General features: G+C 40.5%; 1 protein-coding gene across 3 annotated transcripts in view; it reads right to left on the bottom strand.

Moving 5' to 3' along the window:
- The window catches only part of LOC128645441 (neurabin-1), an 824,161-nt gene that overhangs the window by 600,195 nt on the left and 197,607 nt on the right, over positions 1 to 26,359 (bottom strand). For all 3 annotated transcript variants that reach the window (XM_053698450.1, XM_053698449.1, XM_053698448.1), the window contains exon 5: positions 10,704 to 10,808. In XM_053698450.1, the coding sequence (XP_053554425.1) occupies positions 10,704 to 10,808 (105 nt within the window). The remainder of the gene's footprint in view (positions 1 to 10,703; positions 10,809 to 26,359) is intronic.

Here is a 26,359-nt window from a genome sequence, read left to right on the forward strand (position 1 = left end):
GAATAATGAAGATGATTGACGGAAATCCTTAGTTGCCTGTAAGTAAAACTTTAAGGCACAGACCACATCCAAATTATGCAGCATACGCTCCTTCTTAGAAGAAGGGTTAGGACATAAGGAAGGAACAACAATTTGCTGATTAATATTCATATTTGAAACAACCTTAGGAAGGAATCCAGGTTTGGTACGTAACACCACCTTATCGGAATGAAAAATGAGATAAGGAGAATCACACTGTAGCGCTGAAAGCTCAGAAACTCTTTGAGCAGAAGAAATAGCAACTAAAAACAGACAATTTGATATCTATGGAATGTATGGGTTCAAACGGAACCCCTTGAAGAAGGGAGGAGTAATGGGTCTAAATAAAGGCTTAATTCTAGATAGAGCCTGACAAAAAGACTGAACATCTGGCACATCTGCCAAACGTTTGTGAAGCAAAATTGACAAAGCAGAAATTTGTCCCTTTAAGGAACTTGCTGATAACCCTGTCTCCAATCCTTCTTGGAGAAAAGACAGAATCCTAGGAATCCTAACTTTGATCCATGAGTAACCCTTGGATTCACACCAATATAGATATTTACGCCATATCTTATGATAGATTTTTCTAGTGACAGGCTTTCTAGCCTGTATCAAAGAATTGATGACCGAATCAGTGAATCCTCGCTTCGAGAAAATCAAGCGTTCAATCTCCACGCAGTCAGCTGCAGAGAAATTAGATTTGGATGTTGGAAAGGGCCTTGAATGAGAAGGTCCTGTCTCAAAGGAAGTTTCCACGGTGGCAGAGAGGACATATCCACTAGATCCGCAAACCAAGTCCTGCGTGGCCACGCAAGCGCTATCAGGATCACTGAAGCTCTCTCCTGTTTGATTCGAGCAATCACGCGTGGAAGGAGAGGAAACGGTGGAAACACATAAGCTAGGCTGAACAACCAAGGCAATGCCAAGGCATCTATCAGTTCGGCCTGAGGATCCCTTGACCTGGATCCGTATCTTGGAAGCTTGGCATTCTGTCGAAATGCCATCAGATCCAATTCCGGTCTGCCCCATCGGAGAATCAATGAGGCAAATACCTCCGGGTGAAGCTCCCACTACCCCGGATGAAAAGTCTGACGACTTAGAAAATCCGCTTCCCAGTTCTCTACTCCTCGGATGTAGATCGCTGACAGATGACAAGAGTGGGCCTCCGCCCAACGGATTATCTTGGATACTTCTCTCATCGCTAAGGAACTCCTTGTTCCCCCTTGATGATTGATATAAGCCACAGTCATGATGTTGTCCGACTGGAATCTGATGAATTTGGCCAAAGCCAACTGAGGCCACACCTGAAGAGCATTGAATATTGCTCTCAGTTCCAGAATATTGATTGGAAGTAGGGACTCCACCTGAGTCCAAACACCCTGAGCCTTCAGGGAGTTCGAGACTGCACCCCAGCCCAGAAGGCTGGCATCCGTTGTCACCATCACCCACCAGGGTCTGCGGAAACAAGTCCCTTGGGAAAGATGATCCGGCGACAACCACCAAAGAAGAGAGTCTCTGGTCTCTTGATCCAGATTTATCTGGGGAGATAAATCTGCAAAATCCCCTTTCCACTGTCCGAGCATGCACAGCTGCAGCGGTCTGAGATGGAAGCGAGCAAACGGAATGATGTCCATTGCCGCTACCATTAATCCAATTACCTCCATACACTGAGCCACTGATGGCCGAGGAATGGACTGAAGTGCTCGGCAAGTATTTAGAATCTTTGATTTTCTGACATCTGTCAAAATATTTTCATGGCTACCAAGTCCATCAGAGTTCCCAAGAAAGGAACCCTTGTCTGGGGAACAAGTGAACTCTTCTCTATGTTCACTTTCCAACCGTGAGTTCTCAGGAAAGACAACACTGTGTCCTTGTGAGATTTTGTCAGTTGATAAGTTGACACCTGGATCAAGATGTCGTCCAGATAAGGAGCCACCGCTATACCTCGCGGTCTGAGAACCACCAAAAGAGACCCTAGAACCTTTGTGAAGATTCTGGGTGCTGTGGCCAACCCGAATGGAAGAGCCACGAACTGATAATGATTGTCCAGGAAGGCAAACCTTAGAAACTGATGATGATCCTTGTGGATAGGAATATGAAGGTAAGCATCCTCCAAGTCCACGGTAGTCATATATTGACCCTCCTGGATTATTGGTAAAATTGTTCTTATAGTCTCCATCTTGAACAATGGGACTCTGAGAAACTTGTTTAGACACTTAAGGCTGTGACACACTGCAAGCGGAGCGACGCGCAGCGTGTACATGCAGCTGTGTGCGCTCAGTGTTTCCTGCCTTTTCATCTCTGAGCACTCTGCTGCATCAGGTCGCGTAGCTAAGCACTCAGAGATGAAATAATTGAACTTCAGAAGCGATGCGACGCGGTGCGAAGCAGCTGCATCGCCTCGCGCCGCATCACTTGCAGTGTGTCACAGCCTTTAAGGTCTAAGATGGGTCTGAAAGTGCCCTCTTTTTTGGGAATCACAAATAGATTTGAGTAAAACCAGTCCTTGTTCCGATTTTGGAACTGGACAAATTACTCCCATGGTAACAAGGTCTTTTACACAGTGTAAGAACGCCTCTCTTTTTATCTGGTCTGCAGATAATCTTGAAAGATGAAACCTCCCTCTTGGGAGAAAATCCTTGAAATCCAATTGATAACCGTGGGTCACTATTTCTAGTGCCCAGGGGTCCTGAACATCTCTTGTCCAAGCCTGGGCAAAGAGAGAGAGTCTGCCCCCTACTAGATTCGGTACCGGATCAGGGGCCACCCATTCATGCTGTCTTTGTAGCAGCAGCGGGCTTCTTGGATTGTTTACCTTTATTCCCATTCTGGTTGGGTCTCCAGACTGACTTAGATTGGGTAAAATTCCCTTACTGCTTTGTGGAGGAAGAGGAAGCAGAAGGTCCTCCCTTAAAATTCCGAAAGGAACGAAAATTATTCTGTTTACCCCTCATCTTAACAGACTTATCCTGAGGTAGGGCATGGCCTTTACCTCCTGTAATATCAGAAATGATTTCCTTCAATTCTGGCCCGAAAAGGGTCTTACCTTTAAAGGGAAGTGCTAAAAGCTTAGATTTGGACGACACATCAGCAGACCAAGATTTGAGCCACCACGCTCTATGCGCTAGAATAGCAAAACCTGCGTTTTTCACCGCTAATTTAGCAATTTGAAAAGCGGCATCAGTAATAAAAGAATTAGCTAACTTGAGCCTTAATTCTATCCAAAATGTCATCTAACGGAGTCTCAACCTTCAGAGCTTTAAACCAAAAAGCTGCTGCAGTAGTTACAGGAACAATGCAAGCAGTAGGTTGTAAAAGAAAACCCTGATTAATAAACAATTTCTTTAGAAGACCCTCTAATTTTTTATCCATAGGGTCTTTGAAAGCACAACTGTCCTCAATGGGTATAGTTTTACACTTAGCCAGGGTAGATATAGCTCCCTCCACCTTAGGGACCGTTTGCCACAAGTACCGAATGGTGTCTGATATAGGAAACATCTTCTTAAAAGTAGGAGGGGGAGAAAACGGTATACCTTGTCTATCCCATTCCTTCTTTATAATTTCCGAAATTCTTTTAGGAACCGGAAAAACATCAGTGTAAGTAGGCACTTCTAGATATTTGTCCATTTTACACAATTTCTCTGGTGGTATCATAATAGGATCAATCATCCAGAGTCGCTAAAACCTCCCGAAGAAACAGACAGAGGTGTTCAAGCTTAAATTTAAAGGACATAACGTCCGAATCTGTAACACATTCCCTGAGTCTGAAATTTCTCCCTCAGACAGCAATTCCCTGACCAACTCAGAACACTGTGAGGGTACATCGGAAATAGCTGATAACATCAGAGGATTCAGTATTTACATTAATATCTGACCTACTGTGTTTACCCTGTAACACTGGTATCTAGATAATACCTCTGTAAGGGTAGTTGACATAACTGCAGCCATCTCCTGCAGAGTAAAGGAATTAGACGCACTAGAGGTACTTGGCGTCGCTTGTGTGGGCGTTACACTTGGGGAGAATTGGATGGCATATCCTGATTCTCTTCAGTTTGAAAATCATCCTTAGGCACACTTTCTTGACCTAAAATATGGTCTTTACAATGTAAGGCTCTTTCTGTACAAGAGGTACACAATGTTAAAGGGGGTTCCACAATAGCTTCTAAACACATAGAACAATGAGATTCCTCAATGTCAGACATGTTGAACAGACTAATAATCACAAAAGAACACTTTATTTATAGCTTTAAAGGATTACTTTCTGTTATAATTTTTAAGCTAAACAACTAACATATTAAAGTTAATAAACATTAATTAAAACCTACTGACCTATATTTTCTCCAAAACGAAGTTTCATAACGTTCTAAAAGTTATATCTTTTATTCGCCAATGATGTCACGTTATCCTGCCCACTATTTTCAGCACTGCGTGTTCAAAATACTTAAACCAATAACTTTGAGTTTAAAGCGCCATTTTGAAACCTAGGTATTGTAAACGGATTGGTACAGAGCAAAGGATACCCACGGAGTGGGTTTGGAAAACAATTAAATTTGCAGACAAGATTTCTGATGTACGGTAGAGATATGTTAATGAAATGCTATTGATAAAAAGCGTATATGGGGTAGTTAGTTAGCAACAGGCATAGAAAATATTTACTTACAGTGGCCCTTTAAATAAATCTTTGAAAAACGTGTACTGCGCCTTTAAGAATGAAAAATGAACAATTTTTCCAAAACTGCTTAAATAACGTTAATTTGTTTCCAAAATTAACTAAAACTTATTGGTATATCCAAAAATTATTGCACCCTATGAGTAAGGTGATAAATAAGGCTCTAAAGTGAAAAATATATCAGTTTACGCAAAAATACCCTCTGCACCTCGCCACAGCACTGCTGTGGCGCCTACCTGCCCCCAGGGTACTTTGTAATGAATAGCCAACACTCCAGGCCAGAGACTACTGTTCAGGAGCAACCGGAGTTACTGCTTGCTGCTTCTCTCAGAAAGAAGTGCGCATCTGAGCGCGTGAAAACAAGCCCCGCCCCTTATGGCCGATGTCGGAGCAGGCCCCAAACACAACCGCATGGAGAAGTGGTTTTTCACACAGCTAATTGGAACACAAAAACACACCCAAACACATCCCAGCAAGACATGCTGGATATATAATAAAAAATAGCTCAATCGTTTATACTGCTTATCGATTTACTGCATCTTTATGCCTCTCCCAGAGTGTCATATCATGCCCTTATGTCAGCTCAGAAAAATAAAAACAAGGGACTCAAGTAACACCCTTGTGTGTAACAGGTCTACTGCTTACCCCATTCCCATACAGGGAAATAAATGCCAGCCAGTTCTGATATATCAAGTCTCTTCAGAAATAAAAGGCTGCACATACTTTAATGCTGCTTGTAGCATGAAACCGGTCTCCACACTGAAGATGTCTCATGTGTTACCATCAGAAATCTTGTGGATCTTAGTTACAACTGCTAAGATCATCAACCTCAGGGCAGAAATCTTCTTCCATAATCCCCTGAAGAAAATAGTACACACCGGTACCATTTAAAATAAAAAACTTCTTGATTGAAGAAAATAAAACTAACACCTCACTTTACCTCTTCCTAGATAACACAGGCAAAGAGAATGACTGAGGGTGGAGGGGAAGGGAGGGGCTATATATATACAGCTCTGCTGTGGTGCTCTTTGCCACTTCCTGTTAGCAGGAGGTTAATATCCCACAAGTAAGGATGAAATCCGTGGACTCGTCATATCTTTGTAAAAGAAATTGATAATAGGTGTAAATTAGAAAGTTGCTTAAAATTGCATGCTCTATCTGAATCACAAAAGAAAACATTTGGGTTCAATGTCCCTTTATAGAGCTTGTATCCATTTTCCTGACCGTTGTGGAGCCGTTTTATACAATACTATTCTGTGAATATTCTACACTTGTTTACAAGGTGTCCAATGTAATATTTTCAAACAGACACAGAAATAGTTCTTGAAGAAATCGCGGAGTATACACAGCGAAACTTCTTGGAAATCCCAATGAATCAGTTCTAGAATGTTTATCGGGAGTAGAGTTTCCTCCCGAGACCATAAGCCCTGTGCTTTCAGGGAGTTCCAGACAGCACCCCAGCCTAGCAGGCTGACATCTGTCGTTACTATGAGCCACTCTGGCCTGCGGAAACACATTCCCTGAGACAGGTGGTCCTGAGACAACCACCAGAGAAGAGAATCTCTGGTCTCCTGGTCCAGATGCAGTTGAGGAGATAAATCTGCATAATCCCCATTCCACTGTTTGAGCATGCATAGTTGCAGTGGTCTGAGGTGTAGGCGGGCAAAAGGAACTATGTCCATTGCCGCTACCATGAGTCCGATTACCTCCATACACTGAGCCACTGATGGCTGAGGAATGGAATGAAGAGCTCGGCAAGTGGTTAAGAGTTTTGATTTTCTGACCTCCGTCAGAAATATTTTCATTTCTACCGAGTCTATCAGAGATCCTAGGAAGGAAACTCTTTTGAGAGGGAAGAGAGAACTCTTTTTTATGTTCACCTTCCACCCGTGAGATCTCAGAAAAGCCAACACGATGTCCGTGTGAGACTTGGCTAGCTGGAAAGTCGACGCCTGAATCAAGATGTCATCTAAATAAGGCGCCACTGCTATGCCCTGCGGTCTTAGAACCGCCAAAAGGGACCCTAGCACCTTTGTGAAAATTCTGGGAGCCGTGGCCAACCCAAAGGGAAGGGCCACGAACTGGAAATGCCTGTACAGAAAAGCGACACTGAAGAATTGATGATCTCTGTGAATAGGGATGTGTAGATACGCATCCTTTAAGTCCACGGTAGTCATATATTGACCCTCCTGGATCAACGGTAGAATAGTCCGAATAGTCTCCATCTTGAATGATGGTACTCTGAGGAATCTGTTTAGAATTTTGAGATCCAAGATTAGTCTGAAAGTTCCCTCTTTTTTGGGAACCACAAACAGGTTTGAGTAAAAACCTAGCCCTTGTTCCGCTTTTGGAACTGGGTGGATTACTCCCATGGTATGTAGGTCTTCTACACAGCGTAAGAACGCCTCTTTCTTTGTCTGGTTTGCAGACAATTGAGAAATGTGAAATCTCCCCCTTGGGGGAGAGTCTTTGAAGTCCAGAAGATATCCCTGGGACAAAATTTCTAAGGCCCAGGAATCGTGAACATCTCTTGCCCAAGCCTGAGCGAAGAGAGAGAGTCTGCCACTACTAGATTCGGTCCCGGATCGGGGGCTACCCCTTCATGCTGTCTTAGAGGCAGCTGCAGGGTTCTTGGCCTGTTTACCCTTGTTCCAAGCCTGGTTAGGTCTCCAGACTGACTTGGATTGGGCAAAATTCCCCTCTTGCTTTGCAGCAGGGGAAGCTGAAGCGGGACCACCCTTGAAGTTCCGAAAGGAACGAAAATTATTTTGTTTGGTCCTCATTTTATTTGTTCTATCCTGAGGGAGGGCATGGCCTTTCCCTCCAGTGATGTCTGAAATAATCTCTTTCAGTTCAGGCCCGAATAGGGTCTTTCCTTTGAAAGGGATGTTCAAAAGTTTAGATTTTGATGACACATCAGCAGACCAGGACTTAAGCCATAACGCCCTGCGTGCTAAAATGGCAAAACCTGAATTCTTTGCCGCAAATTTAGCCAGTTGGAAAGCGGCATCTGTAATAAAAGAATTAGCCAATTTAAGGGCCTTAATTCTGTCCATAATCTCCTCTAATGGAGCCTCTATCTGAAGAGCCTCTTCTAGAGCCTCGAACCAGAAAGCAGCTGCAGTAGTTACAGGAACAATGCACGCAATAGGTTGGAGAAGAAAACCTTGATGAACAAAAATTTTCTTCAGGAGACCCTCTTTTTTTTTAGTACAACTGTCTTCAATAGGTATAGTTGTACGCTTAGCCAGAGTAGAAATAGCTCCCTCCACCTTAGGAACTGTCTGCCACGAGTCCCGCATGGTGTCAGATATGGGAAACATTTTCTTAAAAACAGGAGGGGGAGCGAACGGAATACCTGGTCTATCCCACTCCTTAGTAACAATATTCACAATCCTCTTAGGGACTGGAAAAACATCAGTGTAAACAGGAACCTCTAAGTATTTGTCCATTTTACACAATTTCTCTGGGACCACTATAGGGTCACAATCATCTATAGTCGTTAATACCTCCCTGAGCCATAAGCGGAGGTGTTCAAGCTTAAATTTAAAGGCCGTCATATTACAATCTGTCTGAGGGAGCGTCTTTCCTGAATCAGAAATTTCTCCCTCAGATAACAAATCCCTTACCCCTACTTCAGAACATTGTGAGGGTATATCGGATACGGCTACTAAAGCTTCAGACGGCTCAGCATTTGTTCTTAACTCAGAGCTGTCACGCTTTCCTTGTAAACCAGGCAGTTTGGATAAAACCTCTGTGAGGGTTGTATTCATAACTGTGGCCATGTCTTGTAAAGTAAATGAATTTGACGCACTAGAGGTACTAGGCGTCACTTGTGCAGGCGTTACTGGTTGTGACACTTGGGGAGAGCTAGATGTTAAACCCTCATTTCCTTCTGTCTGAGAATCATCTATTGCAATATTTTTAAGTGCTAAAATATGCTCTTTATAATTTATAGACATATCAGTGCAAGTGGGACACATTCTAAGAGGGGGTTCCACAATGGCTTCTAAACACATTGAACAAGGATTTTCCTTGGTGTCAGACATGTTAAACAGACTAGTAATGTAACAAGCAAGCTTGGAAAACACTTTAATCAAAGCAAATAACACTTAGAAAAAAACGGTACTGTGCCTTTAAGAGAAAAAAAAGCTGCACAAACTCTGCAAAACAGTGTAAAAAAGCAGTAAACTCAACTAAATTTTTACAGTAGCAGCATAAAGCCTTAGTAACTTTGCACAACTATGCAAATAAACAATTAACCCCTTAATGTAAAAAACGGATTGACAAAACGTCAAAACCGGTAAAAAACGTTCAGCACCTTGCCACAGCTCTGCTGTGGCGCCCACCTGCCCTTTAGGAACGATTTGTGGGGGGGAAAAACTTCTTTACAGCCCTCAAACACAGTAGGAACCTCTGGAGAAGCAGCTGGATGTCTCTGAGGAAAAGAAACTGTGCAACTGAGGCGAAAATAGGCCCCTCCCACCTCACTCGATGTTATGGGGCCTAAAAGAAACACAACAGAGTGTTTCTTAAACTAGCTATGTGGGTTAATAACCCTTAAACAAGCCACAATGACCCCTTAAAGTCCCTCAAAAAACGTTATATTTGCAATAAAAACAAACGTTTTTTCCTATCAGTGTCACCAGTAAATAATGAGCCCTTTATGCAAGCTGGGATTCCTACTAAGTGTCTGAATACAGCTTACCCTTCCCTCATGGGGATATTGCCAGCCTTTTCTAGAAATAACAGTCTGTCTAGAAAAAAAATAGGCTAAACATACCTCAATGCAGTTTAGCCTACAAACCGTTCCCCCAACTGAAGTTTTCCTGTACTCTTCAGCCCTTGTGAGAACAGCAGTGTATCTTAGTTACAAAGTGCTAAGATCATCATCCTCCTTGCAGAAATCTTCATCCCTTTTCTGCCAGAGTGTAAATAGTACACAACGGTACCATTTAAAATAAACTTTTGCTTCAGAAAATAAAAACTAACATTTTTGTCACCACACTCACTTTACCCTTCCTAGTACTTAGAGTAGGCAAAGAGAATGACTGGCGGTGGAGCTAAGGGAGGAGCTATATAGACAGCTCTGCTGTGGGTGCTCTCTTTGCCACTTCCTGTAAGGAAGGAGAATATCCCACAAGTATGAATGAATCCGTGGACTCGATACATCTTACAAGAGAAATGCTTCTAGTAAAAATTATTACTGTTTTTAATATGTGAGGCATACTTACATATGCTGTGAGGACCCATGCACCAGTATTCTAACACTGCACACTATCAGAGAGTTAGCAGTAGCTCGTATGACACAGATGAAGTATTCACAGACGTAATACACAGCACTGCCAGCTCTACAATACCAATGTACGGACCCTCACAGCATATGTGCATCTGCACCAGGAAAAAAAAACAGTAATCATTTTTACTAGAAGCATTTTTGCTAATGGAAGTACATTGCAAAAATACTTCTATTTAAAACTGAAATGCACTCATGCACATTATAATTTTGACCTTTCTATTCCTTCAACATTTTAATACTTATCTCTTCTATCTCCCACAGGGACAGTAATTTGAACTTCTGGCTATGTTGAAATATTGTTTTTAGTCAACACTTAGGTATTGACATTATTAGTATAGGAGGAGATGCCAAAGGAAAAATCAACTATTTCAGATGTCAAAATAAAAGTAAATGAGCTACTTGTAAACAATTTAATATTTTATCGCAGCTTAAATGGATAATTGGGAACAAATTAAAAGGTGTACTGTCCCTTTAATACATCTTTGTCTTTGTAGCTTGGAGGTAATATCATGTGAATTTGATTCTAGGCTGGGTATTTTTTTCCCTTTAAACCATGTTCTTTTCCTTGAACTTTTTCTCTTATTCTATACACTGAACATTGGATCAAGTTTAATTTAGGTCATTGGAGATGGGCAAACTTACAGATAGGAAACAAAACTCTTCTGCTTTTAAGTATGAACCAAACAATGTAGAAAGTAGATTAGAAATCTTACCCACCTGACTGTACCTTTGGTGTTTTTAAGCACTGTAGCTGCAAAAAGTTGTGTAACTCCTACTAAGCTTGTACCATCAACCTCAACAATCTGGTCGTTAACTTGAATCCTGTACAGCAAAACAAAATGACAAATTAAAGTGAGAAAACATAAATTATGCTTACCTGAAATGTTTCTTTTCTTCAGATAGAAAGAGTCCACAACTGCATTCATTACTTTTGGGAAATTCAGAACCTGGCCACCAGGAGGAGGCAAAGACACCCCAGCCAAAGGCTTAAAGGGACACTCAAGTCAAAATTAAAGTTCATGATTCAGATACAGCATGCAATTTTAAACAACTTTCCAATTTACTTCCATTAACAAAATGTGCACAGTCTTTTTATATTTACACTTTTTGAGTCACCAACTCCTACTGAGCATGTGCAAGAATTCACAGCATATACGTATATGCATTTGTGATTGGCTGATGGCTGTCACAAGATACAGGGGGAGTGGAAATAGACATAACTTTGCAAATTATTTAACAAAAATCTACTACTCTTTGGAGTTCAGACTAAGTGCTATTGCATTGTCTTCTTATCATGAATTTGTTAATTATGCAAATCTACAGTGTTGACTGGTCCTTTAAATATTCCTCCCACTTCCTTGTTCCTCGGCAGAATGACTGGGGAATGAGGGAACAATATAAGAAACAGCAGGGTAAAAAGGTGCCAGAAGAACAAAAATAACAAACGCCCCACAGAAAAAGTATAGACGGGGAGCTGTGGACTCTCTGCATCTGAAGAAAAGAAAATTATAGGGTAAGCATAATTTATGTTTTTCTTCATAAATGGAAAGAGCTGCATTCATTACTTTTGGGAAAACAATACCCAAGCTATAGAGGACACAATGCAAAAAACGGGAGGGTACAAGAGGCGGCCCATTTTGAGGGCACCAGGTCTGAAACTCACTACCCGACAAAATCCCGCTTCGTCCGAAGCCGAGAACAACCTTGAAAAAAAAGAAAAGGCCCAAGGACACTGACCCGCAGATAGTCTACAGCCTTGCTATAGACCGCAGGAACTGGACTCGACTGAGTCAATAGCCTATAAGAGACACCGTCCCCAGCAGTCGGTCTCCAAACAACAAATCGCTTACTAAAGAAAGGGAACAAACTACCGTATTCTTCCACAAAGAAGAAAAGGCACGGAGAAAACATGATTGTACTTGTAAAGCGCGGCTAATCCCCCTTAAGGGACTCAAGGTGCTGCTCATTTATCAACCTCGAAGGAAGGAAGGCTGAGTAGACCTCGCCAAGTATCGAACTTGCAACCCTCGGTTTGCTACAGTGCAGAGTAGCCACAGTGCATTAGTATGCTGAGCTAGCTTCCAGCTAGCATAAGGAACTCCAGAAAAAACCCTAAAAAGGGCACAAATAGTCCTAATTAAAAACAGAGCAAAATCCAGAGAAACCGGGTCAGGCTAACAGAGACCCAACCAGTCTCATAGAAACAAGGGGAGGCAACACCCAGACCCCAGAAATACAGAATCCACAGGATAAGGCCGGGAGTCTGAAACAGAGAGAGGAGCTTCCCCTAACACAGTGCAAACGCACTCTAGAAAGCAACTGAAGACGAAGGTCCCCAAGTCGCAAAAAGGTATCTCAGAATACCGAAATATTCAGAACGAAACCTCTTGGAGCAAGCTCAGATAAGTCTGACGAACACCTGAAGCAAAAACACTGCAGTCATCTAAAAATGACTCTGAAACTTAAATACTTGCAAGGCAAGTAGAAATCAGGATAGGATCCTTTAGATTGCTAAGTATCCACTAACCAGTGGATAATGTCGCAAGGCTAAGAGCCACCAGTCCTTCCCACAAATCTTGAATGTGGAGAAAGGAGAAACCTCAAAAAGGCTTACTGTACCTTGAATGCTCCGAGGACGAAATAGCAGAGCAACATCTCAGATCCTGCTCCAACACCAGACCAACCCAAGCGACAGACATGTCTGATAGACAGGGGGACAAAAAGACCCCAACCACAAGCCCCCAGGGAATGGAAGAAAAAAGGGGGGACTCACCCACCCCAACAGAGCTCGGGTGCCAACCCAATACACTCCACCAAAATAAGGCACTCCCAAGGAGAAACCCCTAGGACCTGGAACAGAGAAAAGTGCAATAGATCCGTAGGAAGACCTGTCACAACTCTCTTAGACAGTCTCTACGTAGAGAGATCAATTTCCAACAGTTGGAACAGAGCCCACAGAGCAGCAGATGCTGCCCCTTACAAAAATAAGCCACCTGATCCAACCTCCTACACACAGGGCAGGACAAAGACCCTCCAGAGAGAGGAAACCCCAACTCATAAGGAAGATAAACTATCCCCTCCAAAGGGAAGGGCACAGATAAGAACAGCGTACATGTTCACAAGACAAAGTCATAGTATGATCAAAACACGGACCGAATGAAAAATCCCCCAGACACCACTGTTGACCCATCAGAGAAAAAAAACTCCCAATAGAGGAGCACACTCCCTCCGGAGGACAAGTCAGGCCTTAAAGTTTATAACCAGTACCCAAAGGTGGATGAGAACTCTGGCCTACCTGCTTGCAAGCCCAATGAGCTAGCCCCTATGTTGCAACATTGGATCCCTGAAAAAAAACTGTGTCGTCCCGAACCAGTCTACCGGATCATAAGTCTCCAGACATCCAAGAAGGATCCAAGACAAGAACTCCGGACCCGGGACCCAGAATCGTCCTAGAACAAACGACACCCTCAGGGGACACAAGATACCCAGTCTGAAGCAATCAGACCTCACAGGGGATGAAAACCGGGAAACCCAGATAACGGGTATAGGACTCACTCGTAATTCCCAGCCCAAAGGGAAGAGAACACCCTTAGCTGGAGGTCAACACCCCCCGCCAAGCAAGGTACTAGGCCGCAACAAAGTTACGCAATTTCTCTAGAGCCCAAAGGCCCAAGGGCAGCACTAAGGGAAAAGAAAACGAGAACAGAGTCCCCCCGAAAGAGAGTAGAAAGAAAGGCTAGTCTCCATAATCCTTTCAGATTAACGTTCCAGAGGACCACACCCAAGGGATAAGAATGCAAAGCATCCCAAACCCAGGCAGAAAAACATCCCCTAAGCAAAAAACTTGGAAAAATACACCACATCCTATCGCCCCTGATATGGAGACGACTAATTCCTGAAGGAAGACAGAGCCTTCACGACTTTCACTTTCTAATAAAGCGGCCAAAGCTACCAGAAAAAACAGACGAAGTCCAGAAAGTCTTGACCCAAAGGAAGAGAACCTCTAAAAGGAACAAGTCCTAAAAGGACACTTCCAAAGAGACCATGAAAGGCAAAACCGTAAGAACTGCGGTATGAAGGACCTAAATCCTCCAAGACTCCAATCCACAACGGGAAGGAACACTCTAATTTCCAAAATATTCGTAAACGACTGAGCATGTCGCCGCGGATCTCAACGGAGTCCCGGCCCACTAGATTGAAAGGCGAATGAAGACTGAACCAATTCCCCCATGCCCCTAAGCAACCACGGACCATCAAGTCCTCTCAGGATGCTAGTTTAATCTTGTAAAACAAGACAATCACACAAATCATATTGTGATCACTAGGCACCCTCACCGGACCAACCGGACATAAAAAGGTGCCATGTGTCTGAACTAGGCCTCAAAGACAGAAGGATTTGTACCCAGTCAGGACCAGCCTGAAACCAAGGGCCCCAGCACTGTCAAGGCCACATAAAGTCTCCCCCGATGATGGAGGGATAAACAACTCCTGGGACGAAAGGCAAAGAATGACTGGGGGGGATGAGGGAAGTGGGAGGAGTATTTAAGCCTTTGGCTGGGGTATCTTTTCCTCCTCCTGGTGGCCAGGTTCTGAATTTCCTAAAAGTAATGAATGCAGCTGTGGACTCTTTCCATTTATGAAGAAAAGTAATATTAAAGAGACAGTACACTGTAAAATTGTTTTTATATTCATGTATTTTCAATGACTTGTTATACCAGCTGCAGAATATAAAATGTGTGAGAAATTGCATTTTCAGGTTTATTTGTGTATAAGAAGTAGCTGTTTATGTGCTTTTAAACCCCAGCCTATTACATTGGGTTGGGTTTCAGATAATATCATATCTCATTATGTTATCATTTTGTGTACACACACTTGCTTCCTTATCTTATATTTATCTGGAAAACTAAAGCTGAATACATAGAGAACAATGTAAATTATAATCCTATATTATATTATCCTGCACCCCACTGAGAGTGTAATTTCTTCTGTTGGCTGTGTTTACTTAGGCTATACAATAGCGGAGACTCTAGTATCAAAACTTTCAGTATAGGTTAGGATACCACAAGCTAAATCAGCTATTTCAAAGGCCAAAATACACACCAGCAGGTAAAATGGATCATCGGGAACAATTTAAATGGGAGAAAATGTGTGGGTGAACCGTCCCTTTAATGAAACAAAATGTTATGATCCAGTGATATAAAAACAAAAAAAATTACGTTAGCTTTAGCCAGAGGACTTTTAGGATACTAAGGGTCAGATTACAAGTGGAGCGCTAAATATCCCTTGTGCGCAAGCGATATTAGAGCTCCAAGGAGTAATACCAGTGCAAGCTAAAGTGCGTGCGCTGGTATTACAAGTATAGCTCAATACGATTGCTAGAAAGCATTGCGCTCACGAGAGCGCTAACATAGGCTCCAATGGGAGCCTCGTTCTGATGCCGTCAGAGATGGCATCAGAACCTAAGCACAGTAAAGGGAGTAAGTAGCGTCAGCAAATATAACTATATATGTATATATACATATATTTTAATGGGTTAAAATGTGTATATACACATATTAACAAATATATATGCATATACAGTACATATCTTTACTGGGAACATACAGTTCCCATAGACAGCCATGTAAAGGCACTTTTCAGTTCCATTTTTTTTTTCCAACACGCCACTCCCACTAAATTTACCCCCAAAATACTGCATACTGCAGTTATTTTATTAAAAAATTAAAATGGTACAATTTTTATTTTTTAATAAAATGCAATACACTGTATTTGGGGGGGCATATGGGGCATATTTATAAAATTAACCAGAAATATGATCTCTGATTAATCTTAAAGCGATATTTGCTACCGCGAGCTTGCGGTAGCAATAACCAGCCACTTGTAATGGTTGGTTATTTATCGCGCACCCGCAAATGGGCAAATTTGACGGTTTGCGGGCATGCAATAAATTAGTGCTCCACTTGTAATCAAGCCCTAATTAAGCAAATCAGGCTCATTATGGGAAGTCTCCTCAGAAATTACTGAACAAGAATTATAAACCAATCATTCTGTAACAAATGTACCCTTACAGATTGCAAAGCCAACTACCAACTGAAAGGCAGCCAAGCAATAACTAATGCACATTTAACTATCAGAGACAGGGAACAAGGAAAAAGAGGAGCAACTGTGAAACTGTAGCTTGCTGTACTCATTTGCTAAGGCGCTATAGTATATATATTTCTAGAGATATACAGCAAGCATCTATTTTTAAACAACAAAAATTAGAATTACATGGCATCACGCCACCAGTCTTCACCCTAAAATTCTTTTACTGCTAGTCCTGGGAAATGTAATAGCAAAAACTAAATTTATGCTTACCAGATAAATTCTTCTCTTTTCGGAACATACTTTTCCCACCACTAGGAGGAGGTCAAGAACCCATTTTAGAGCTTAAAATCCCTTCCACCTCCCTCGTAGTTTAACGTATAGCTGAGTAGAGAATAGGTAGAGAATAAATAACATATAAGGAGGAAAGACAGCGCAGGGTTTGTAGAGGTGTAATTAGAACTCTCACCCAAACATTGAAACAGGTACAGGTATACCCCGCTCATACAGCGGGTTAGGGACCGGAGCCCCGCTGTAAATTGAAAACCGCCTTAAAGTGAAACAAGGCAGTTTTAGCTTTCTTTTCACTTGCCAGTGTGCTTAAAAACATGTTTGAACTAACATATATTAGGGGTGCAATAGTGCTACGTTTAGTTTAACACTAGCACAGCATTCAAAAAATACTGTACCTGTAAAATAGTGCCAATTACTGTAGTCAAATTTCCCAGACTATAGCACTGAGACACAGATTGCACTGTAATGCTGGAAACAGAGTGAACAATGAAGGAACAACCATTACTTGATTGGGGTTTTCTTTTGAAACTACCTTAGGAGGAAAGTCATATTTAGTACAAAGTATAGCCTTCTCCTTGTGAATAATTAAAAATGGAGATTACAAGACAAGGTTAACAACTCAGAAACTCTCCTTGCTGAAGAGATTGCGAATAGTAAGAGTACTTTCCAAGGTAAAAATAGAAATGAATGGAATGCATTGGTTCAAAACAAAGAACCTTGTAATGCAGAGAAAAGTAGATTCAGATTACAGGGTGGAGAAATAGGAATCACAATTTGTCTAATAACGAACAACTGGACAAAAGTCTGAAACTCAGAAAGTTTAGCCAACTTCCTATTAAAATGAACAGATAAAACAGAAATTTGAACTTTTAGAAATTAGCGGACAAACTCTTGTCAAGGCCATCCTGAGAAAAACTGAATGAGTCTAGGAATCCTAAAGGAATACCAAGAAAACCTTTTGGAAGAACACCATTCAAAAAATTCCTTCTAAATCCAGTGATGAATCTTCTGGCATGCATCAAAGATTCAATAACCAAATCTGAGAAACCTCTGTCTCAAAACTAGGCATTCAAGCTCAAAACTATTAAACGTAAAAATTAGAGATCATGATGAAAAAGAGGAACTTGAGACAACAGGTCTTGTCTCAATAGGAGAAGCCATGCAGAGCAAGAAACATTTGCACTACAGCAGCATACCAAGTCCTAAGGAGCAATTAATATTACTGACGTTGACTCCTGTTTGGTTCAAGTATGATTCTTGGGAACAGGAATGCCAGATGAAGGAACTAAGGCGTTTATTGGGAGAGCCATTAGATCTTTTGATCTCTCACAAAAGCTTGGGAGGATGTGATTTAAATGAGAGGTCATCAGATCTATGTCCTGTAAGCCCATTTTGATCTGAGTGATCGAAAATGTCCTAATGGAAAGACCTCTTGGATGGACCGATTGACTGCTGAGATGATGCCCCTCCCAGCTATTCACACCTGGTATGTGAATTGCCAATAGGGAAGAAAAGAGTTCTTGATCCTCCGTGTCATTTATTGGTGAGTGTTATAAATACGCTCAGGTCCTAAAGTGGAAATGTTTCTTTTTTTGAAATATTGCTAAGTGTATAACGGATCACTGTGGAATTACATGGAGTCTCTATAAGGGGAATCACTGTATATATTTAAGAGGCATTTTTGGGCTTTTTCTCAAGTAACTTTTCGATTTTTTGCATTTGGGCATTGTTAATTTATTAAGGCAGTATATTGTCACTATTTTTTGTGATAAATCGCAAGAAAATGGATTTGGATAATACTATATTGTCAAGTTCTCTGTATGATGCTGAGGCCAGGAGAGAGCTGTTTAAACGGGTCGTTTCCTCTGAACGTTCTGAGGGATTTAGTCCAGGCATGGAGTCTCAGTTTAAGGCTTTGGAGAAATTGCTAATTGCTGATTTGAGGCTCACATGGGACATTGAAGCATTTGAGCAATATGTTGAACATGATAGAGTTCCAAGAGGGTTAAGGATTAAATAATTCCCCACTTTTGAGATTGATAATCAAGATATTGTTTTGGAATGGAATGATGCTCTGAGTGCTCAATGAAATTGTTGAAAATTCTGATCCGGTGTAAGCAGTTAAAAAGAATTGATATTAAAGAGAAAATGGAAGAAATAGAAAAAGAATTAAAGAAATTTGAATCACATGAAAAATTCTTGGAACATAAGAAAGTGATGAAAGAACATGTGGACAAATTGGATTCCATACTAGCAGAGAGAAAAGGGGAGAAGTTTCACAGGGACAGGATGGACTATGAAATTAACAGAGTCTACCAGTGGCCTACATTCCAAAAGAAAGCATGGAAAAATAATCCCAATCGTGGCAGAACAAAGGGTGGAAAAAAAAAAAAAGAGGATGAGAAAGATAAAGGACTAAAACCAATTATGAAAAATAAGAATAAGAAGAAAGTTGTGTTCACGTCTACTGATGTTGATACCTCTGATCAAGAGTCAGCTACTTCTTCTTCTCTATCTTCTTCCCCATCTTCTGTCTCTTCTGTATCCTCTATGTCTTCTCGTTCCCTGCAGGTCAGTACAGATGAAAATGACGTGGAAGAATTGGCGGTCCGCCCCAAAGATTCTAAAAAAGAAGCAAAAAAGGAGGCGTCCCTGAAAGAAAACAAGAAGGAAAGAGTCCCTTTAGGAGGGTCAGAAGATCAAAGAACAAGAAGAAAAAAGAAAGGAATATGAAATATTTGGGACTTTCTAGACTCAATGTGATAAATTTGTCAAAACATACTCTGACTGAGGATCAAACTAATCTATTGAGCAGAGGTTTAGGTTTTGCCCCAACAAGAGATTTCTCTCCATTTAACACTAATTGATGTCAATAGATTCGTTAGAAAATTTACTCTGAAGAGATTTTTTGAATTGCAATCTGCCCCCAATACTAATGTAAATTATGATTGTTTTGATTTGACTACAAAAGATAATGGTGTTAGTCAAAGTGAAGTATCATTTAAGGATGCCTTTACATTAGGGACCTTGATTGATTTACAAGAGGGTTGTGACACCACTGTTGAGCGATTGCAACCTCCAGGTCCAAGAAAAATAGGCTCAGATTTCTATCCGGTACAGTTTAGGAGCAATGCATTAAATAGCTTTCAGAAGTGTGTTGAGAAAGAATTACTTGAGTTAGCTGTGTCCAAGAAAACAGTCAAACAAAATTTGAAAATGTGTGAAAGGTTGGCTTTGGAGTCTCTCCAGAGTAATCATGAAATAGTAATTAGAAACTCCGACAAGGGAGGAAATATTGTTATTCTTAATAAAGAAGATTACATTGGAGAGGCTCTACGCCAACTGAGTGATACATCAACTTATAAATTACTTAATGGTAATCCTACAGTCAGTTTTAAGAGACAGTTGCTAATGCTTTTGGATGATGGTATTCATTTAGGTGTTTTTAGACAGGAGGATATCTCTTATTTAGTTCCAGAATTTCCGTTTACACCATTGTTCCACTACCTACCTAAAGTCCATAAGAACCCTGAGCGGCCTCCAGGTAGGCCCATAGTCTCGTGTATTGGGTCTTTGCTTGAACCACTATCTGAGTGGTTAGACTCAGTTCTTCAGCCTTTGGTAAAAAAATTGTATAGCTATTTGAGAGATTCAGCTCATCTCTTGGAATGCCTGAAAAATGTTGAATGGAAAAGCACATACTCTTGGGCGGTTGTAGATAGTGCTTCGCTCTATACTTGTATACCTCATATATTAGGCCTGAGGGCAATAAGATTTTTTCTAGACAAATTTACAGCATACAAATCTGAGGTAAAAATGTTTATTTGTTCTATATTAGAGTTTGTATTGACTCATGATTTTTTGATGTTTAACGATAACTATTACCTACAATGTTGTGGAACAGCCATGGGGGCGAAATTCGCCCCATGTTTCGCAAATTTGTATGTTGGATTTTGGGAGTTGAGATTCCTATATAACATTGACTACACTGAGAACACCAAGAATATAATTTTCTATAGAAGATTCATCAATGATTTGATTATAATCATTGATGAACCTCTTAATAAGGTATCTTTTGACCATTTTCTTGTTTTTTTGAATGACAATGACATGTGTCTAACCTTTGTTGGGGGATATAGCTGTACCAGCACTGACTTCTTGGATGTAACATTGGAGGGGTATGTGGAAAATAAGCTAATAGTGTCCAGAACATTCAGAAAACCAACTGCTGGCAACACTATATTGCATGCTAGTTCATGCCACCCTCCACACCTAATCCTTGCCATTCCAAGGGGACAGATTATTAGGTTACGACGTAACACCAAAATAGATGCTATATACCAACAACAATCTGATGAATTGATTGAGAGATTGTCAGCTAGAGGTTATGATAGGAGTAGATTACAAGATACCAGAAGAGAAGTTGGCATAATGACGTTTGCCAATAGTGGAATTAAAAAACCTGTCAATACCTTTGAGGGTAAAATAGTGTTTACAACTGAATACACAGCACAATTCCCTCAAATAGTTAAGATCTTAAAAAAGCATCTACCCATTTTGGCAAATGATAATGTTTTGCAGAAATATATTGAAGGATGCAGGTTTGTATCCAAGAAACCTGTTACCTTGGCCTCAAAATTGGCCCCTAGTTGTGTAATTGATACTCTCAGACCTAGGGGTGCTAATTGGCTAACCAGGAAAGGCAATTTCAGATGTGGCATGAGAACAAGTCTAACTTGTGACATGATGGAAGTCCCTAACATGTTTAGATCCTCAGTGGATAATGAAACTTATGAGATCTTGTTTTATGCAAATTGTAAGACCACATTTGCAGTTTACATGCTGGAATGCAAATATTGTAATATCCAATACGTTGGAAAAACGACAAGGGAGGTCAATACGAGGATTAGGGAGCATGTGAATGATGTAAAAAATTACAACAAGGATTCTGTTGTGGCTAGACATTTTAATCTTTTTCATTTCACCAATAAGGGTGACTTTACGGTGAGAATTATTGATGTGGCCAAAAAGCCCACCAGAGGTGGTAACAGATATAAGATACTGGATAGGAAAGAGCTATTCTGGATATATAAACTTAAATCCAGAACCCCAATGGGTTTGAACCTTGAGTGGGATATTAGCTACTTTGTTTTTTATAAATTAAGTATCTTTAATATTCGACATTGGAAATATAGGATTTATACTATATCATAATATCTTTAATTTGAGTACCACTAAAGTTTTATATTCTGAGTAATTCACTATTAAGTAGGGTCCTGAGTGGTTGAAGTCACTTGATGTGTAAGCACTATATTACTAAAGTCCACATAGTAGGGAGCTTAAATGTCATTCATACACTGTTCAATGATGGAATTAAGAGCAGGAAAGCGCCTGCTGACTCACCCGGCTGTCCGTTGGTACTTTGCTTTTCCAAGACAGTGCGGTATCGAGAGCGGCCCGTCCACGGGGGGTACCCTTGATCGGAGAAATATCCCTTTACCGGTAAGAAAACCTGGACTTCTTTAAACGAGCCTCCTGCCCGGTACCTTCTCCCCTCCTGGGCCAGCTCCTCACTTCACCGCTCAGCGTTGAGCGTCTGTCGTCTCCTGAAAGCACCTGTCAGCTGGCCACACCTCTCCCTCTTGGATGCTCCTGCCTCCACAGGTGGGTGTTTGGTGAGTGCGTCCACTAGATTCTGTTTTGCCGTAAAATCTTCCGTGCCTGCTCGATTTCTGGATCAACTGGATATGAAGTAATAAGCGGCACCGGAGACTTTTTGCACTTAAAAGATATTGGCTTTATTCAGGCAAATGGATCCTTTACAAAGCAGTTACTGTGTGACAAATTTGTGCCATATAATTGCACTCCATGAACTGTTGCTTACGCGTTTCAGCCCTTGTGGTCGTAATCGTAGCTATAGCTCACAATCACCTTTACCTCTTTATACACCTGTGCTAATATGTGATTGGATAAAATCATACCTGGGGCGCAATTCTATGAATGGCTACAAAACAAACTTATTTGTCTAAACCATACTTAATGTTTATATTCAGAGCATTTGCCGTAATAACTTGTTATTAAAAATAGTAACACAATATAAACTTACATTGTTAGTAAATTTAGTTGAACATTATGTACAATGAAATAGTCCTGAATGGACACGCTTAATCAATTTGCAATAGTAAATTAATCTTTAGTTTATTTGTAAAAGGTCCTCTTTGACTATAATAGTAAAAGAAAAGAGGGAAATACACTTTTATTTATCGGTACAAAAAACTCTATATACAGTGATTTTCTAATTTTTCCCTTTATTTTCTATAATACTCGAGGCCCCAATCATATAGAATCTTTGCTAAACGCATATTCAGTTGCTTGTACATAGTCCCAAATGTCAACTATCTATTTACCACATTTTAAAGGGATATTGAAATAATTACACACTGTTTTAAGGAGTGACATTGTAGTTTAATTAGTTTACTTATAACCAAAAAGAGGGAATCTAGTAATAATTTCTGGATACACTGATTATTCCCAAAAGTTGATAATATCATATTCAGAATTTAACCCTGTGGGAATTCTGGTTTTTAATCGGTGTATCCAAAAAACTTCCCTCTTGGCTAAGAAACTCTCTCGATCCCCTCCTCTCTTTTTGTTCTTTACCTGCTCTATTATGGTCCATTCTAGTGAGGCTGCATTTTTGTTATGGAGGGTTTTAAAATGTTGTACCAGTGGGGTTGTAATTTTACCTGCTTTTATGTTTGTGATGTGCTCTCTGATCCTATCACGTGCCTCTCTAGTGGTGAGACCAGTATATTGCACCCCACATAAATTACATGTCAAAAGGTAAACAACATACCTACTTCTACAGTTTAGGCATGAATAATGCCTAAACTTTTCTCCAGTTACTGTACTTGAAAAACCCTCTTTGCTAGGTTGTAAATGACCACAGGCTATGCATGATGAATAACTGCATTTATAGACCCCATTGTGTTTAAGCCATGATGAGCTCAAAATTTGAGTAGACGGTAGCTGGGTCGGAGCTACCATATTTCCTATTGTTAGACCTTTTTTGAAGGCATACCTACACCCTTTCGTTACAATATTCATTAGTTCATCATCCGCTTTCAACATGTGAAAGTGTTTGCGTATGATATTACAAATCTCTTGAAATTGAGAACTGTAACGGGTGACAAAGGTAACGCCTTCAAAAGTTTTCTTTTTCTTTTTATTTGTTGCTTTGGTTTGTGCCAGAAAAGTATTTCTATCCATCAGGGTAACTTGGTTGTTAATTCTTGCTATTTCTTTCCTGTTATAACCTCTGTTAATCAATCTAGTTTCTAAATCCTGGGCCTGTCTTTCATATTCTTTCTGTGTAGAGCTATTTCTTTTTAGCCGTACAAATTGACCTTTCATCACTGAATGAAATACTCTCCTAGGATGACTGCTCTTCGCATGTAAGAGAGTATTTCCGGAAATTGGTTTCCTATACACCTGTGTTAATACTTTAGTATGTACCCCTGTCAGTGTTACATCCAAAAAAAATAATCGGTGTATCCAGAAATTATTACTAGATTCCCTCTTTTTGGTTATAAGTAAACTAAATAAACTACAATGTCACTCCTTAAAACAGTGTGTAATTATTTCAATATCCCTTTAAAATGTGGTAAATAGAGTACAAGCAACTGAATATGCGTTTAGCAAAGATTCTATATGATTGGGGCCTCGAGTATTATAGAAAATAAAGGGAAAAATTAGAAAATCACTGTATATAGAGTTTTTTGTACCGATAAATAAAAGTGTATTTCCCTCTTTTCTTTTACTATTATAGTCAAAGAGGACCTTTTACAAATAAGCTAAAGATTAATTTACTATTGCAAATTGATTAAGCATGTCCTTTCAGGACTATTTCATTGTACATAATGTTCAACTAAATTTACTAACAATGTAAGTTTATATTGTGTTACTATTTTTAATAACAAGTTATTACGGCAAATGCTCTGAATATAAACATTAAGTATGGTTTAGACAAATAAGTTTGTTTTGTAGCCATTCATAGAATTGCGCCCCAGGTATGATTTTATCCAATCACATATTAGCACAGGTGTATAAAGAGGTAAAGGTGATTGTGAACTATAGCTACGATTACGGCCACAAGGGCTGAAACGTGTAAGCAACAATTCATGGAGTGCAATTCTATGGCACAAATTTGTCACACAGTAACTGCTTTGTAAAGGATCCATTTGCCTGAATAAAGCCAATATCTTTTAAGTGCAAAAAGTCTCCGGTGCCGCTTATTACTTCATATCCAGTTGATCCAGAAATTGAGCAGGCACGGAAGATTTTACGGCAAAACAGAATCTAGTGGACGCACTCACCAAACACCCACCTGTGGAGGCAGGAGCATCCGAGAGGGAGAGGTGTGGCCAGCTGACAGGTGCTTTCAGGAGACGACAGACGCTCAACGCTGAGCGGTGAAGTGAGGAGTGGGCCCAGGAGGGGAGAAGGTACCGAGCAGGAGGCTCATTTAAAGAAGTCCAGGTTTTCTTACCGGTAAAGGGATATTCCTCCGATCAAGGGTACCCCCCGTGGACGGGCCGCTCTCGATACCGCACTGTCTTGGAAAAGCAAAGTACCAACGGACAGCCGGGTGAGTCAGCAGGCGCTTTCCTGCTCTTAATTCCATCATTGAACAGTGTATGAATAACATTTAAGCTCCCTACTATGTGGACTTTAGTAATATAGTGCTTACACATCAAGTGACTTCACAGTTTTCGCAGTTGGTTTCCTGCAGATTAGTGTTGAGCACATTAACTTCAGTCCCAAGCAGCAACTAGGTTCATAAGGCATATATAGTTCAATCGGCAATTATGGATAGTCCAGCAAGTGACGATACAAGCCATTTTGAAAAGTTTTATTCTTTGCAGACTGCTGTTGAACGCACACAAAATACAAGGGATATCGAAAATGTTTTCTCTTCAGAACATTCTACCTTCACACTGAGCAAACTGTTTGAACAAATGGAATCCCTTTTGGATAAATAAATTAGACTAAAGTGGGACATTTGGACTTTACAGAAGTACATTACTAACGGCATGATTCCCAGGGGCCTAAGGGTCAATAAATTCCCAACCTTCATAGTAGAGGATGAGGATTTTGTAAGAGTGTGGAATGGAGTGTTATCTGATTGCTCCTTAAAACTCATGGGCATGCTAATAGAATATAAAACCAAAATGCTAGCCTCTGTTTCAAAAGATATTGATATATTACAAATAGAATTGAATGTAAGGAGTAAGGATATTTCTTTTGCAAAATATGATTCTATACTGAAATTTTCTTTAGCGGAGTCCAAAAAATTAATTATGGAGATAAAACATGACAAATATTTGAGGGACTTATCTGATTATGAGTGTAATAAAATTTACATTTGGAATAGGAAATTAAGAACAAATTATAGAAGGGAAAATGATCAACAGCATTTTCCCAAAGGAAAAAAATCAGGCAAGAAAGGAAATAAAAATAAATCAAAAAGAGTCACATTCAATGAAAGTGAGGCGGAGTCTTCAGGAGATTGTTCTACCTCAGGGGAAGAAGAGTCAGGTGTAGAAAGGGGGATCTCAGTATCTACCATTAGTAACCTGACAGAAGATCAGACCAGACCAGAGCTAGCAAAAGAGCAAGACAATACAGAGGTAGCACAGGTTTTTTCCAGGGTCCCAAGCGTACCAGAAGGGGGGGGGGGGGGGATAGGTATAAAAGGAAGGGGTATTTTGAAGGAAGAACCCCCACGACCCCCGAGGAGGGGCAGATCAGGCACGAAATATGTATAAATTCTGTAATCAATCTATCGGCGTATACTTTAAAATGATTTGGAAGTTAAAGTTTTAAACTATGGTCTCAGCTTTGTTCCAGCTGATAATTTCAACTTGTTCCAAACCATAGTAGACGTCAATAGGTTGAACAGAAACCTAACATTAAGAAAACATTATGCCAGAAAC

Source organism: Bombina bombina, chromosome 1 (genome assembly GCF_027579735.1).
Source record: "Bombina bombina isolate aBomBom1 chromosome 1, aBomBom1.pri, whole genome shotgun sequence".
NCBI lineage: Eukaryota > Metazoa > Chordata > Amphibia > Anura > Bombinatoridae > Bombina > Bombina bombina.